The sequence below is a fragment of the Gavia stellata genome, chromosome 28 (genome assembly GCF_030936135.1).
Source record: "Gavia stellata isolate bGavSte3 chromosome 28, bGavSte3.hap2, whole genome shotgun sequence".
NCBI classification, from domain to species: domain Eukaryota; kingdom Metazoa; phylum Chordata; class Aves; order Gaviiformes; family Gaviidae; genus Gavia; species Gavia stellata.
Window position 1 is genome coordinate 5,264,715 of NC_082621.1, and position 15,555 is coordinate 5,280,269.

Here is a 15,555-nt window from a genome sequence, read left to right on the forward strand (position 1 = left end):
CTCCCCCTGTGGCTGCAATCGGCAGCCGGATCTGCGTGGCACGGCATGGTGGCTTCAGCCCAGCGAGAGGAAGAGGAGGCATGGGCTGAAAGCAAAACTGGTGCTGCTCGCTCCAGCTCCGCTCCTGCCGGGGGAGGAATGAGCAGAGTCATGGGGCTGCAGAAACCTGACTCCCGCGGTGATCGCTGGTGGCAGCTGGAGGCACAGCCACCTCCGCCGGGACCGCGGGCTGGGCGCAGGGAGCGGGGACAGGGCATTGCCGGGGGTTTGGAGGGGCAGCACCCAGCGGGAGGCTCCAGGGAAGCTGTGAACCACGCAGCACCCCATGCACCGAAGCCTTGGAGAGCAGTGTGCTGCTGAAGGGGCTGGAGCCCTGCCGAGCGCTGGCATGGCCCGTAACGCAGGCTTGCCCTTACAGCTCTGCAAAGCCCTACTTCCAGGGCAATTGGGGCTGCCTAGACCAACAAGCTCCTGTGAGTCCTCAGAGTCCCCAGGAGATGGGGTGGGTTGGTCCCCTCTATGGGTGCTGTGGGTCCTGTTTGATGGTGCATCCCCAGTGGGACCCGGGGCGATAGAGCCAGACACAGCCCTGTGCTTTTGGCTTGAGATTTGAGGCCGCTGGTATCAAGGGAATGCAAAGGGCAGGTTTCCAGAGCTGTTCACGTAGAGCATGAAATGGAAGTAAATCCAGAATAACTCCGGATGAGAAGAAGCAAGGGCGCTACTCTGCTGATCTGCTGCTGTGGGCACCGTCCCCTTGCAGAGATATGTGGTGGCAAAAATTCCCTTTTAGCTTGCTTTGAGGTCCCACGTTGGGGTCCAGCAGGCCTGGGGTGAGATGGGGCTGTGCCCCTCTGGGGTAGCTGCTCCGGGCTCTCTGTTCCGCAGCGGTTTGGGCCACAAGCTGGGTTGTAGGCAGTGCCAGACTCCACTTTGCAGTGATGTGACTCGATTTATCCTATCAGATAACCCTGTTCAGCAAGGTCAAAACTTTCCCTCTTCTAAAACAGATATAAATACAAAAAATGGTGCTCTTGCCACTTGATTTTTTTTGAAGGTTGCCCTGTTCCAAAAGGCAGCAAGTTGCTCCCATCCCTCTACCAGCTGCATTTTGAACCTGCATCAAAGCCCTGGTGCTGGAGCCACGAAGGGGCTGTTCAAACACTGCGAGGAAGGTGGTGTCTGCGCAAGAGACATTGCAGCTGGGGGCCAGTCCCTGCTTCAGCCCTGGGGCTGGATGCGATGGGGGTGAGCAGTAATACAGCACAACGCTGTGCTGCTGCGGGGATTGCTTGCGCTCAGCAGAAGAAAATCCATTTTGCACACCGAGATTCAATTCAGCAGCGATAGCGAGGGAGTGTGGTGGTTTCTAAAATGTAGTTATCCTGTGCTGCTCGAAATCAATACCTCCCTTTGCCATTGCTTTTATCACTTGGTTTTATAATCACCATAGGAACGTGTCGATACCATTATGCACCCAGAGTCTCTCTTCCCATCAGGGCTATAAATGTCCAGTTCTCCTTAATTACAAAGAGCTGAAGGTTTCCAGCTATCAGCGTGGCAGGGCTGGGGCTGTGAGGAGTATTGATCCTAAAGCTTTTTGGGCGGCAAGTGCTCAGCAGCATTGTGTGAGATTTTGGTGCGTGGAGGAGTCACCGCTTGCCACTGGGATGTTCATTTTGGGAAGGGTGAGGCACAGAGATGCATCTATCCCAGGATCCCTGCAAAGTGGGATTGGGTGTTATGGTATATTGGGCTCATCTCTGACACAAGCTGGTGTTTATAGGTCGAACAGATATTGAGGTGAAGCCAAGGCAAGGTGATTCAAAGCAAGAACCTTTCTGGTGTCTAGGAAGCCTTCACCAGGCGTTTTGGCCTCGCCCAGGGCATGGCAACCTGTTCCTCCAGGTGTGACCACCCATCTCATCCCCACCTTGCTCTCTCCAACCCAGAACAACAAAAAGTTGTTCTGCTGCTCAGTGGAGCCATCCTTATCTCTCCCAAATGGCCCATCCTATTCCTGTCTGGGGAGTCATCCTGATCTCTGTAACATTAGAAAGTGCCATTATTTGCCTTGCTTTTTGGCTCAAGATAAGACTTTAACCCCTTCTTCTCAGGATCAGAGCCATCCGGCACTGCACATTACTCGTGTTTCCTATGGAGGGGTGCTGTGAAATGGCCACTGATCCTGCAGGATCGAGCTCCTCTGGCTGAGGAACCTCTTGCTTTGAGCACCGCGCGTTGCTCACACAAGGTGCAGGAGGAAAGCTGCCGATGCCTTGCAGCGTATTGCAAAGGGGAGACAGCTGGACTGGTGCCGCTGATGCCAAAGGTGTTTTGTTGAACAACCCTGCCTAGGTTGTGAAATTGCATGTCTAACAACAGCCAGCTGGTGCCAGGGACACCAACTGCTGAGCTCATATGGTGCTCAACCTGATGGTGCTTTTTGATCAGAGGCTGAATGGGGGTCTGCGAGGAGAAGGAGCACACGGGGCGCTCCGTTTGCAAGCGACCCATGTATAATAACTTTTCTTGCAAGTTCAATATTTCTGCCATAAACCCATTTGCAAAAACCCACTGAGATCCTGCCACCGCCTGGCTTCAAGGTCTGAGCAAAATTGCCCCAGAACAGCACCAGCTGGCATTGCCTTCTCAGCCCCCCTCTCCCCAGCAGGCTGGGCGCGGGCGTCCTGGGAGCAGAATGAGAGGATGGCCGGCCTGCCGCACATCCCGGGCCCCGAGAACCTCCGCCCCTTCACCCCCGCCTCGCTGGCTGCCATTGAGCAGCGCATCGCCGAGGCAGAGGCGCTCAAGGTAAAGCGGCAGCAAGTGGAGCTGCCCGAGGAAGAGGAGATCAAGCCCAGCAGTGACCTGGAAGCCGGCAAGAACCTGCCCCTCATTTATGGTGACCCTCCGCTGGAGCTCATCGGGACCCCCCTGGAGGACCTGGACCCTTTCTACAAGGATAAGAAGGTGAGGGGCAGAGCTTAGCCCATGGGTAGACTTGGCATTAGATTTAAGTCCTAAGAAAAAGATCAAAGCATGGACCTCCTCTTCTTTCCACCGTGCCCCAGAGTCTCATGTGAGCCCATCTTGGTGATCCACAGCCCCAGACTGCTGTGGTTGCTTCTTCTCCAAAGTGGACCATCTGTTCCTTGGCAAAGTCACGAGCCTTTGGAGGTCCAAAGCACGCACAGAGGTCTCACCCCTAACGGCAGCACTTGATCCGTGTGTATTTTGGGGGTGTGCAGAAGGGCTAACCCATCTCCCTCCTCTCTTTTCTCCGCAGACATTCATAGTCCTCAACAAGGGGAAGTCCATCTTCCGCTTCTCGGCGACCCCTGCCCTCTACCTGCTGGGGCCCTTCCACCCTATCCGCAGAGGAGCCATCAAAGTGCTTATCCATTCATATCCTTGCCCTCTGTGATGCTGCTCCATTGCCAGGTCAAACCCTGATGCTCAGAGTGCAAACAGCCCTGGGAGAAGTGTTTCATGACAGTGTGGTGAGCAGATCTCCTGGGCTGGCCCCCACCATGGCCAGGACCCATTGCCCAGCCATCCCAGTGCTGTGGTCCCTTCCCAAGGAGTGGGTGCTTGAAGGCTTTGGGTACCTTGGAGGCACCAAGAGCTCAGTCTTGGTTGGAGAAGGGAGGAATCAGTTTGGTTGGAGAAGGGAAGAAACCTAAGTGGTGGAGCTTCCCAGGAAGAAGTTCAAGGTCTCTGAGTTCTGGAGAGACTTGGAAAGGAAGGAAAATGTTTACAGGTCACGGAATCCTGTCCCATCTGGGAAGTGGGTGAATTGGGGAGCTCAAAGGATGCTTTGGGAGAGGGAAGGCAGAGGAACCAGGACATTGGGGTACGGGGAAGGAGGCAACTTGGGCAGCGCTGGAGCTTTTGGCGTGAGACAAGCAGAGATGGAAAGACAGGAAAGGACCCCCAGAGCAAGAGGGGCACTAGGGTGGGTGGGAAGTGATCCCAGAAGGGGTCGGTGGCCAGGAGGTAGGAGGAAAAAGAGGGGGTGTTTGTGGCAGAGGGATCAGAGAAGTGGGGAAAGCTGTATCCTGGGGTGATGGAGAGGAAGGAGCACAGGGGACGAGGAGGAAGAGCCAGCACCACAGAGATGCGGAGCGGGGCAGAAAAGGAGGGCAGGGGCCAGGACCATGCATGGGAGCAGGGGAACTAAGGGGAAAGTGTGAGCACAGGACTGAGCTGGGAGAGAGCTGCAGGAGGAGCAGGTCAGGGCATGGGACCAAGGTGGGAGCCAGAACAAGAGGAGTAGGGGTGCTTGGCTTCACAACCATGTGAAGGGGGGAATCTAGGCAACATCCACAGCACTTCTCCTTGACCAGGTTTTAAATTATTCAGCATGTTCATCATGATCACGATTTTAACCAACTGCGTGTTTATGACGCTGAGCAACCCCCCAGCATGGTCCAAGAACGTGGAGTAAGTCCCCACCTCCCCCGAGCTCTCCCAGCCATGGGGGCCATCCCAGCTTGGCCATCCTCAGGAGGGACAGGACCAAGGCTGAGAGAGGGGTGTTGGGATCCAGGCACCCTTCAGGGGAGGAGAGGTGTCATTGGGAGATGCTGATGGCCCTCTTGATCTCAGAAGGGACATCTGCGCTCTTCATTAAGCATTGCGAAAAGTAGGAGTGTTTCAGAGCTGCCCAAAATCGGTGGGGGGGGGGGGGTCCCTGTGACAGGACACGACTGCAGAGCAAGTTGGGTTGGGTCAGCAGTGATAGTCTGGAGAGGCTGAGCAGATCCACCAGTCCAAGGAGCATGGACAACCAGCCCCAGGTGAGAAGGGGAAAATCCAGCATTTTCTGCTGTGGTTCTGCACACTCGGGTCTCAGCAGGGTTTTACAGAGACTGTGGTTGTGTTGGGACATCAGCAGGGATCAGAGGTGTTGCAGAATAGTCACCAAAGTGATTTGTACCTCAAGATGTCCCAACTTGCCTTGCGAGGTGAGGTGAAAACCTTCCCCAGTGCCAAAGCACCCCAAGAACCCAGCAGCCTGTGACCATGAGCCCCCAAATCCAGCTCCCCAAGATGGTCCCACTGGCAGGGGTGGACAAAACCTCATCCTGAGCTGGCCCTTGGACCCAGGTGAGCATCCCCAGAGTCACCGTTCCCATTTCAGATACACCTTCACTGGGATATACACCTTCGAGTCCCTCATCAAGATACTGTCGAGAGGCTTCTGCATCGACAGCTTCACATTCCTGCGCGACCCGTGGAATTGGCTGGACTTCATGGTCATCTCCATGGCGTGAGTTTGGTGGCACGGGGGGAGGACAGGAGGTCTGGCCACTGCACCCCGGGGGGGAACCCTGGGGAGGAGGGCTGAGAAACGGGGGGTGCATGCCTGGCAGAGCCCTTGAAGCCCTCTCCTCTCCTGTCCTGCAGCTACATTACCGAGTTTGTGGACCTGGGGAACATCTCTGCTCTCAGGACCTTCCGCGTCCTCCGTGCCTTGAAAACCATCACCGTGATACCAGGTGGGACTTAAAGGAGGGGTCTGCTCTCCATATCTTCCCCTTCCTTGAGCTCAGGTTTTCCCACAGTTCACAGCAATTCCTTGTTCTTTTGACAGCTCTAAAAGAAAACAGAGGAAATAAGGTATTCGTTACTTACAAATAATTTTCCACATAATTCAGCTTTTGGGTCAGGTCCTGCTGATTTTACATCTTGAAATTAGTTGCGCTCACTCAGTTGTTTGGCCAGAGAAAGCTCCTGATGAGCCAGACATGGTGTTTTTAGGGCTCCTTGGAGATGCCTTAAGTGGGCTTGTGCTCACATTGTGTTTATGGGCTCGATTAACCGATACGCTTTGCTTAGTCCTTGGAGCCATAAACTCAGTTTTGCCCCCACTGCTGACTGCTCTGGTGCTAGGGTTGAGATATTTAATGGGTATTAGTGCAAGAGCCACATGGCGAGTGTTTAACATCACCCCAGACATCCAGCCTGCGGTGTTAGGAGCACGTTATCAAATACCTCTGATGGCTGTTTCCCAAATTTGATGCCATTTCAATACCCTGCTTTGGTACCACCTAGTGCAAGCTCACAGAAATGATAGGTCAGACCCCATGAAGAAGCATGAGATGGAACAGAAAAAGATAATTTCTTGTGGTGAACAAATTCTTGTGCCCCTGCAGTTTCCAGATCTTTAGGGTTCATATTTGAATGTTTTTTGCCTCCATCAAACAGGCTAAAAATTGCATTTAGCAAAACATAAGCTGCTGCTTCTTTCTGGAATGACATCCCCCCAAGAGGCTCTGCAGAAATAGCAGTTGCAAAAATAAGCTGTTTTAGAACGGCTGGCCTCAGCAGTTTCCCAACATAGACAAGCCCTTGGAGAACAGGGGTTTACCTAAATAGTTTGGGGAGGGGGGGAACTGGCATGATGACAGGGCTAAAAATCATGCGTCTTTGGAGAATTGCCTCCACGTGAGAAAGCTCTGTGCTCAGAGCTGCTTTTAAGATCAACGTCAGGATGTCTCAGCATCACCCATTATCCGTGTAGACCTCGGGTGACAGGAACGACATCCTCCATGCCAAAAGCCCACCAAGGATCTGTGGGCAAGCTTCCTCCGCAGAGGAAACGGCGATGCTGGGGGGGAGAGATGAGTTAATCCCGATGCTTAATGCAGATGTCACTTCATCACCTTCACTTGGACGTGTTGGGGTTTCTCCAGCTTGAAGGGATCAGGCTGGAGGGTCTGGCTGGGCTCCCGACCACCCACGGGACAGCAGCACGTGGGGGTGTTGGACCATGGAGGCTTTTACGGAGCTGAGAGCAGTGCTCAGCATCTTCCAGCTGGGCTAGCAAATAGCTTTTCCATGTGCCACAGCAAAGTGATCTACTCTGGTGGTTTGGGGCAAAAAAGGCCAGATCGCGGCATTTGGGGAAAACATAAAGCCAAAAGGAATCGATGGCTGCCAGGCTGGGGTGGGTTTTGGCGTGTGATACCCAGGTTAAGGTTGGCATGGGGAGCCTTGGCTGGCACGGCTCCAAGGGTGACAGTTTTGGGGGAAGGGCTTATGCTGGCCAGCAATGTGTGGGGACAGAGGGGCAGCTGGGATGCAACACGGGGCACGGAGCTGAGGGTCTGAGCACGTGGGGTGAACTTGGTGATACCACATGTCCCCATCAGATCCAGCACCTTTTGGGAATGCCATAGCACATTCTCCACAATTAGCAAACGAGTGATTAGCTCAGTAGTGACGCCTCTCCCATAGGGCTGAAGACGATCGTTGGGGCTCTGATCCAGTCGGTGAAGAAGCTCTCAGACGTCATGATCCTCACTGTCTTCTGCCTGAGTGTGTTCGCCCTAGTCGGTCTCCAACTCTTCATGGGGAACCTCCGGCAGAAGTGCGTGCGGTGGCCCCCCCTCAACGATACCCTGCTGGGGGACTTGGGGCTGGACAACGACACGTTGGCCAACGCAACGCTCTATGGCAACTTCACAGACGGCATCGCCAGCAACTTCACCAGCAACTTCACCAGCAACAGCACCTTTGATTTCGAGGCCTACATCAATGATGAAGGTAAACACTCATGCGCTGCCTTCTCCATTGACCCATCACCCTGGTTTGCTCCTCAGTTTCCTCACTCTTCCTCCATGTCAGACCAAGATGGTTTGCTCACATGGATCTATCTTCCTGCCAAGGTGCTTTGCGGGGAGATGTGGCCAGTGGGTGAAACCGGGGTTGTGCATACTCACAGGATGGAGAGATGGGATCAAATCCTCCTTGCCAGGGAAAATGCAGTCCACCTGGGCAAGCTAAACTCCCCAGAAAGGTTTCACCGTGGGAAGGCCTGGACAAACGAGTGTCTCCATCTCTCTCACTTGCTAGTGAGGGCACAATCTCCCCATCGGGGTGGGCACTGGTGAACAGCTGCTCCATCTGGCTGGTCACAGCAGGGAGACCAAACCCTCTAGGAGCAGAGGGGACTTCGGGTGGAAAACCAGAGGGAAGGATGCAGGAATGACATTTCTCGCCCACTTTCACTGCTACATCATAGCTGGGTCCTCCCCCAAGTACGGCTGCATCCAGTGAGCATTGCATGCAAGCATGAAAACAGTGCAACAGCCAACAGGAGGGGGAGGAGGGAGAGGTGGGATCAAGCACAGGTCCTTGGACAGGTCTCCAAGTTTGCTACTTTCCTACCATTTCTTTGAAACAAATTTGGCCCAAAAAAGTGCAGTGGTTTTTTTGTTTGTTCTTTGGTTTGGGGTTTTTAAACTCCATGAAAATGTAAAAATCTCAGAAAATCTGCCTGGCAGAGATGCATGGTGGTGGGATGCTCCGCAGGGATGTTTCACATCTCATTTAGGGCACTCGGCAGAGCTCAGCAGAAGGTCAGGTTACGTCTCGGCTGAGCTGCTTTGCCCAACTGTACAAGTAGCTCTGGCATTAATTACAGGAAGGCTTCTTGGTAGGGGTGCAAATTCAATATATAGGATCTAATGAGTGCGGTGCAAATAGCAACAGCACCCTGCAGCCATGCGTTCAGGTTAACAGCTATTGGGGCCAGGCCAAAAACATATCGCCTGGAGTTTCACAAGTGGGACATCTCCTCGATAAGCCCACGTAGGTTAAATAAAAGCGTGGTGGCAAGAAGCCAGGCAGAGCCGGGGATGCTTTGAGGAAGCTCCAGAAATCCCTGTGTGGCTCCTGGAAGGACTGTGCTAGGTGATGCCCAGGATGGGATCCAGCTACCCTCTGCCATGTCCTGGGGTGGGTGTCTCCAGATGCTCATCTATGTGTCCCTGGGGGCAGGTGACCTGTGGTGGCACTGCTTGGCAGCTCCTGTGGTTCTGGGTCTGTGCTCAAGATGTAAGGAGGAGCTTTAAGGACCCCTGGTCTGTGAGCAGGGTGGGTTTCCCCACCAGGTAGGGGCTGGTTGGGATGGGAGCAGCAGGAGGAAGGTGATAGCCATGGAGTAGTAGCAGGCAGTTTCCCCAGGCTTTTGTGGGACCCCTGCAGTCCCCCATGCTCGGTGCTCCCTGGGAATGCCCTGCTATTTTGTACGTTTTCCCAGCAAAACAGACCAGCCATGGTCCTTTGACCACATGTCAACCCACCTTCCCAGGTGGCCTCACCCTGGCCAACCTGGCTGTTTCCAGACCTCTTCATGGGCTTGGGGAGCCATCGGTGAAACAGTGCCGTGAGGTCTCTGAGCTAGTGCCAAGAAGTTCAATGCAAATAGCAAAATCAGCAGAGAGGAGATAACCCAGTGCCCAACGCTGAGATTCAGGGAATTTCCCTGACAGCGAGGAGCTGCCAAGAATTTGAAAATCAATATTTGTATTTATTATTTTTTTTGTCTTTTTCCCCAACTGCAAAGCCAATTTCTACTTTCTGGAGGGAGCGCTTGACGCCCTGCTCTGCGGGAACAGCAGTGATGCTGGGTGAGTGCAGGTCACGCTGGCAGCTGAGGTCCCCTCTGGCTCCCTGGGAGCGGTCGAGGCAGTCAGCGCAACCTGTGGGACCACTGATGCTTGGGATGGGACGGGATCGGGACTGGGAATGTGGCTCTGCAGGTGGATGGTCCAGGAATCCCAACCGTATTGGCTTGGAAGGGGCTATCAGTCCAGGCATCCCAACGGTATCAGATTTGGGGAAGGTGGTGTGAGTCTGGGCATCCCGACTGTATCAGCTTTGGTGGCGTGGGGTCTGCTGAATCATTGCAGTGCCTCCAGGGATGGGGTGTTTCACTGCGGGTGCAGGAGGGGCAGCGCTGGGGGCTCACTCCGGCTGCCCCCGCGGCTCCTTTGGTAGGAAGTGCCCCGAGGGGTACCAGTGCATGAAGGCGGGGAGGAACCCGAACTATGGCTACACCAGCTACGACACCTTCAGCTGGGCTTTCCTGGCACTCTTCCGCCTCATGACGCAGGACTTCTGGGAGAACCTCTTCCAGCTGGTAGGCACCAAATTTTTATCCTTGTGCAAATGCTCCTCTCACTTCGATGTCGCCTCTGGCCTAGGACACAGAAAAAGTCAGTTGAGTGGAAACTCATGGGACTTTGTCCTGTGGTTTATAGATCTAACCAGGATCAGCAGAGTCGGGGCACGGTCCCGTCGAGCTCCCCAACCCGAGCAGTGCGGCATATTTTCCAGGGCAAAGCCCAGGTGTGCTTCAGCAGTGCTGCCAGCTGTATCATAGAAATCAGGAATTTATAAGAGTATGTAGTACATCTCTGGCTTGAGCTAAGGGACATGGTAAGGGGGAAAAGCTAGGTCACTTGTCCCCTCCATTGAGTCATCTTCTAGGGAGAAGTTGCAGACACCGTAAAACCCCAGCTGACCCTGTGTCGAGACTGTTTAGATAAAAGCAAGCCTACGTCTAAAGGCTACACGTATCCTCTGGAAATGACTATGCCCGGATCTGGAGTTAGAAAAGGACCGTTCTTGGCCCAAGAGTGAGACCTGACAAGTTGGGGGCTGAAAGCCATCAGCCCCTGTCACAGCAAAGTGAGTCTCTGATGAAATATTGGTCCCATCTCCATACATGCTTGCAGCCCTTGGGCTACCAGATAGCACGGAGCATCGTGGCTGGGTTTGCTGAGACTTATGGCTGTTTCACACAAGTCCTAACCCAGTTCCATGGACTGCAGAAAGGTCAACTGGGCAATAACCAGCCCTTGGGGAAGATGGGAGCAAAATTTAGTACTCCTACCACAAATGGGAGGGTGCCCTGGTGCAAGACCTTTCGTTGGAAGCACCGCCAAACTGATATCGTGCCGAGGTGGTGTGACGGCCCATGCCTCCTCTTTCCACAGACGCTGCGTGCAGCAGGGAAAACGTACATGATCTTCTTTGTGGTGGTTATATTTCTTGGTTCCTTCTACCTCATCAACCTCATCCTCGCAGTGGTGGCCATGGCTTACGCAGAACAGAACGACGCCACGATGCTGGAGGAGCAGCAGAAGGAGGAGGAATTTCAGCAGCTCATGGAGCAGCTGAAGAAGCATCAAGAGGAGCAAGAGAAAATGGTTGGTGGGAAGTGTGGAGGCCAAAATAAGGGACCTTAGGAATAGGGGGAGAAAAGGGGAGGCAGCGACAAGCACGGTGGTGCCTCTATTTATGTAAAATCCAAGAATAAGCCCCATTTGGTTCACAGTAAGCAAAGATAATAATTGAGTAACTATTTTGGGGTTCACAGCTGAATCAAAAAGTTGAGATACTATCCGGGGGGGGGGGCGGGGGGAAGGCTGAAAAGATTTAATTTCCACATCCAAAATCCAGCACAGGGAGCACTGGGAGGCAGCAGAGAGGTGCAGCACAGAGGTGTGGTATTGCTTGAAAGGAGGAGGTGAGAAACAAGGCATAAAAGGCACCAGGACTAACAATATATCTTCCTGCAGTGCATCAAGAGCAGGAAACCTGGCAGAGAGCCTGCACGGGCAGATTATGATCAGGGTACAAAAGAAGCACTCAGGGAAGACAGGGCAGTTGCAGCAAAGCTAAATGCATTAGCAAAACATTTGCTTTTGGCCAAGACTGGAAACAGCGGAGAGGGCTCGAGAGACCCTGCGTCTCACCCAGGGGGGTCTGGGGGTCCTTGCAGGAGCCGAGGCACAGCCCTCAGGGTCTGGCCTCGCTGCTGTACCCCAGCGCATGAGCAGATATGCATGCCTGATGCTGCAGAGAGTTTGCACTGATATTTCTCCGAGCTGGCATCTCTAAGCTGCCCGGTTTCCACGCATTTGCTCCACTGTGGTCCCGAGGTGTTACTTTAGCCCCTTTCCAGTCCTTGGGACCGGAACATGCCTATAAACCGAAACATGCCTATAAAAATGTGGGCAAAAACTTCTGTGATGTCTGATACTGCAGCCCAGCCGTTTTCCATCTCTAATCACCGTTTTGGCCACTGTCAGCAACATCCGCGGGAGACATCCCTGCAAATCTAACTGTTAGTCTGGGCAAAAGACCAGCTTCCTTGCATGTCGAGAGAGAGACACAAAACAGTGTTTTCCTCTCTCTAGAGCCTCTGTCTCTCATTGCTTATCTGTGCTGAGCCACAACATCCTCCGAGGAAGTGGCTTGCTCTTATCTGGCTGCTGCTGTCTGCAGGATGGGTCTAAGCAAGCCCTGCCCGAGGGCTGGGGGCTCCTGGACTGGGCATAAAGCTGATGCTGTGGCCAGTTCCCTGAGAAAATTAATCAGTGAGTTGCCCAATGGCTTTATTAAGCCATGATACTCCTTTATTGTCACCTAGAGAAACGGAGAAGACAGAGGGAATAGGGCTGAGAGTGAGGGCAAAACACCTAAAAGAAATGGGTGCTCGGATCCGTTTAATACCCAGCGCCCGAGCATGGAAATCGTGTTGCATCTCGGCCATTCACGGTGGGAACAGAGAGGTTCCCACTCTGCTGTGACATCCTTAGTGCTACCAGAGGGTGTAGTGAACTTCAAATATTAATACCGCTGTCAGAAAGGAAAGGCAAAAAAAATAACGAAACAATTACATGTGCAAACGAAAACCTAATAAAACAACATTTTGGGGAAAAATTTTAAATTCTGACTCAAACATTCACAAATTCGATGCAAGTCCAAAAATCTTGGACATCGCATTTCAGCAAAAGCCTTGAAGATTTTGCTTCCTTCTCATGGGGGATGAAAGCATGTTTCAAAGATTAAAATTTCCTGCAAGACAGAAATTAGAGGGTTGGCATAATTTTGTCTTTATGAATTATTCACCCTGACCATGTGGTGAAGCAAGCAAAAAGGAACGGCTTGCAACCTCAGGCACGTGTTTAGCTGCTGCAAATTGTTATCCTTCATCGTTGCTCATGAGGATCTGAGTTTGCTGATGAGCTCACCTCTGCCCAGGTCCTGCAGCAGCAGACTTTGGAGTCGCAAAGTCCTGCCCAGGACGGTCCTGGGGCTCGATTCATCCCCCTCCTTAGCCTGGTGCCCTGCAGCGATTGCGGGAAGCTCCCGATGGCTGTGGACACGCGGGTGATGGAGACGTGGGTTGCTGCAGTTGCAGGACCGGCGGTCCAGCAGCGATTCCCTGCCCAGCAGCGTGGCTGAGAAGGAGCGCGACTCGGACCTGAACAGTGACCAGGACAAGGCAAAGGACTGCAACGGGCAAGTGGTCCCCAAGGTCGTGCTGGAGCGGTCTGCTACGGTGATTGATGTACGTGCTCGGCTCTGTCTCTGCTGTCCCTTGCGGGTGTCCACCCCAATAAACCCCGGTAAAGGGACAGGCTTGTGCTCAGCTTGTTGTGGGTCAGGTCCTATGAGCCTTTCTGCACCCCACCTGCAGTTCCCAGGTTGCACCCCAGTCTCTCCTGACCATGCCCTTTTTCCGCCTGCTCTATCTCTAAGTGCATTAAATAGCCTGCAGTGCTCTGCATTTATCCCCTGTGGCCTCCTCTCCTTCTAGTTCAACCCAGCCAACGAGCCGGAGAAATCGGACCACAACCACCTCACCGTGGGCAACCAAGATGGGCCAGGCCTTGAGAAGAGGGTGGGGAGCACCATCAGTGTCATCTCCAACGCTGTGGAAGGTATGTCCTTCTCCAGCCTGGGTGAGGGCTGTGTGTGCCAGCTGTTTTAACCCAGCTGTTGTTCGTTGGTGGGCTTGGGGTGCTCAGCACGTAGCAGTGATAGCGGCTGTCCCTAATCTCCATCCCCATGCGAGGGATGACTCTGGACCTGGCGTCTCCATACAGGCTTAGCACACTGCAGTGATGCTCAAGCAAGGCTTTTCATCCCAACTCACTAGGATGATGCCCGGAGGCAATAATACAATATCTCATGCAAATGAATGGGATTGCAATTGATTACAGCGGTCTCCAGAGTCAACCGAGAGCTGCTGAGTGGCTTCCCAAGAGCTGCTGTCTCAACTTCAGCAAAATGTACCACAGACTCAGCAATAACAGGCTTCTCAGCCCTGTCCTCCCTGGGAATGGGCACCAAGCCCTCCAGCCACACCGGAGCAGTGCCCTCGGGTGTCCCTGCAATCTCAGCATGGCAGGGACACCTCAAATCCTGCCCAGGTGCTTGAGAGCAGGATTGGACCCACAGTTCTCTGACTGATCTGCCTTTCCATCCCGCTCTGGTTTGGAGGGTAAGGTCTGCAACATCACTGTGCCTGGGCATGGGAATGCTCCTCCTTTTAGCCCCCGTATTAGACTCGTAGATGGTCTAGGGCTGGTTCAGGACTTCAGGAGAGGTCTCTTCTAGGGGGTGAGCACTTGGCCCACCCAGGGGAGGACGGGAGAAGCCTACACTGATGTCATTTTTCCTTCCTGCCTTCAGAGCTGGAGGAAGCTCACCAGAAGTGCCCGTCCTGGTGGTACAAATTTGCCCACACGTTCCTGGTCTGGAACTGCTGTCCTCTGTGGGTGAAGCTGAAGGAGTTTGTCAAGCTGGTGGTGATGGACCCCTTCGTGGACCTGGGCATCACCATCTGCATTGTGCTTAACACAGTCTTCATGGCCATGGAGCATTACCCCATGACAGAGGAGTTCGAGAACGTGCTGACCGTGGGGAACCTGGTAGGCAGCTTCCTTCCGTCCTTCCCGGTTTAGAGCTACAGCAGCCGTACCATCCACCCTGGTGGGCAGATCCCCTCTGCTGCCATTGTCACCTGAACAGCATGAATGTGTCCTGGAAACACTTCCCGGCTGCTGAGAAAGTGCTCGGCGGTTGGGGGGTGTCTGATCGGAGCATCCCTGTAATGGGTCGGGCTCCAGCATGGCTCAGATCGAGGGAAGTGATATGGGGGTGGGATCCATCACCCCCTGTTCCCCTTCTGCTGGAGCTTCTGTCTCGCTTGGTGCATCTCGGCAATGCCGCTGTGGCCGTGGCCTTGCAGAGCTGTCCTGAGCCAGCTCCTGCATTGCCACCCAGGGTCAGGGACAAGCCCTGGCTGACACCGCCGTGTCCTCGCGGTGCTGGATGTCCATGGGGCAGAGCAGGGGCCATTTCAGATTCTGGGAGCAAACAGGTCCCCACTGAGCAGGAAGAAGCAATGCTATCAGCATTAAAAAAAAAAATCAGGACTTTTTCCCAGTGAAATCACTGCAAATCTGGGCTGTCCTGATTTCACAGGTGTATTTAGCAAGCTCCTGTGGCTGCTCCTGCTTGGAGCTTAGGGTAAATGCTTTCAGCTGGATGCATTCTGCTGGTGGGACGAGTCCAGGAGGCCCCTGGTAGCTCTGGGAAATGCAGCTAAGGGATGAGAGAGCTCGCCATCTCCTCTCCTGCCACCTTGCCCTGCTCCAGCACCTGCCGGGGCCTCTCGGTGCACAGGCAATGGAGTGACACATGCCGGGGCCCGAGCCCCGGGCGGGCGGGATGACGCTCGGCACATAGCTGCTTTGTCTCTGGTTTCATTCAGGAAATACAAGGGGATTAATCGGCTGTTGCTCGAAGCACGGTCACGCTGCAAAGATGGCTCCAGCTTTTCCTTCAGGCTAGCGGCAGTTTCTGGCCGCATGTACACCCCCACAGCGGTGGGGCCGGGGGAGTTTGCTGGGGAAGGGCCAGGGAGGGATGGGAGCAGGAGAAGCAGCTCCCACTGAGCCA

The 15,555-nt window shown here is 53.9% G+C and overlaps 1 protein-coding gene across 1 annotated transcript in view; it reads left to right on the plus strand.

The window, feature by feature from the left end:
* Positions 1-2,709: 2,709 nt before the first annotated feature.
* Positions 2,710-15,555, plus strand: part of SCN4A (sodium voltage-gated channel alpha subunit 4) — a 32,083-nt gene continuing 19,237 nt past the window's right edge. Inside the window, exons 1-12 of the mRNA XM_059830462.1 lie at positions 2,710-2,973; positions 3,290-3,408; positions 4,357-4,446; positions 5,147-5,275; positions 5,413-5,504; positions 7,246-7,554; positions 9,359-9,422; positions 9,793-9,934; positions 10,794-11,006; positions 13,001-13,156; positions 13,406-13,529; positions 14,284-14,522. Of these exons, the coding sequence (XP_059686445.1) occupies positions 2,710-2,973; positions 3,290-3,408; positions 4,357-4,446; positions 5,147-5,275; positions 5,413-5,504; positions 7,246-7,554; positions 9,359-9,422; positions 9,793-9,934; positions 10,794-11,006; positions 13,001-13,156; positions 13,406-13,529; positions 14,284-14,522 (1,941 nt within the window). The remainder of the gene's footprint in view (positions 2,974-3,289; positions 3,409-4,356; positions 4,447-5,146; positions 5,276-5,412; positions 5,505-7,245; positions 7,555-9,358; positions 9,423-9,792; positions 9,935-10,793; positions 11,007-13,000; positions 13,157-13,405; positions 13,530-14,283; positions 14,523-15,555) is intronic.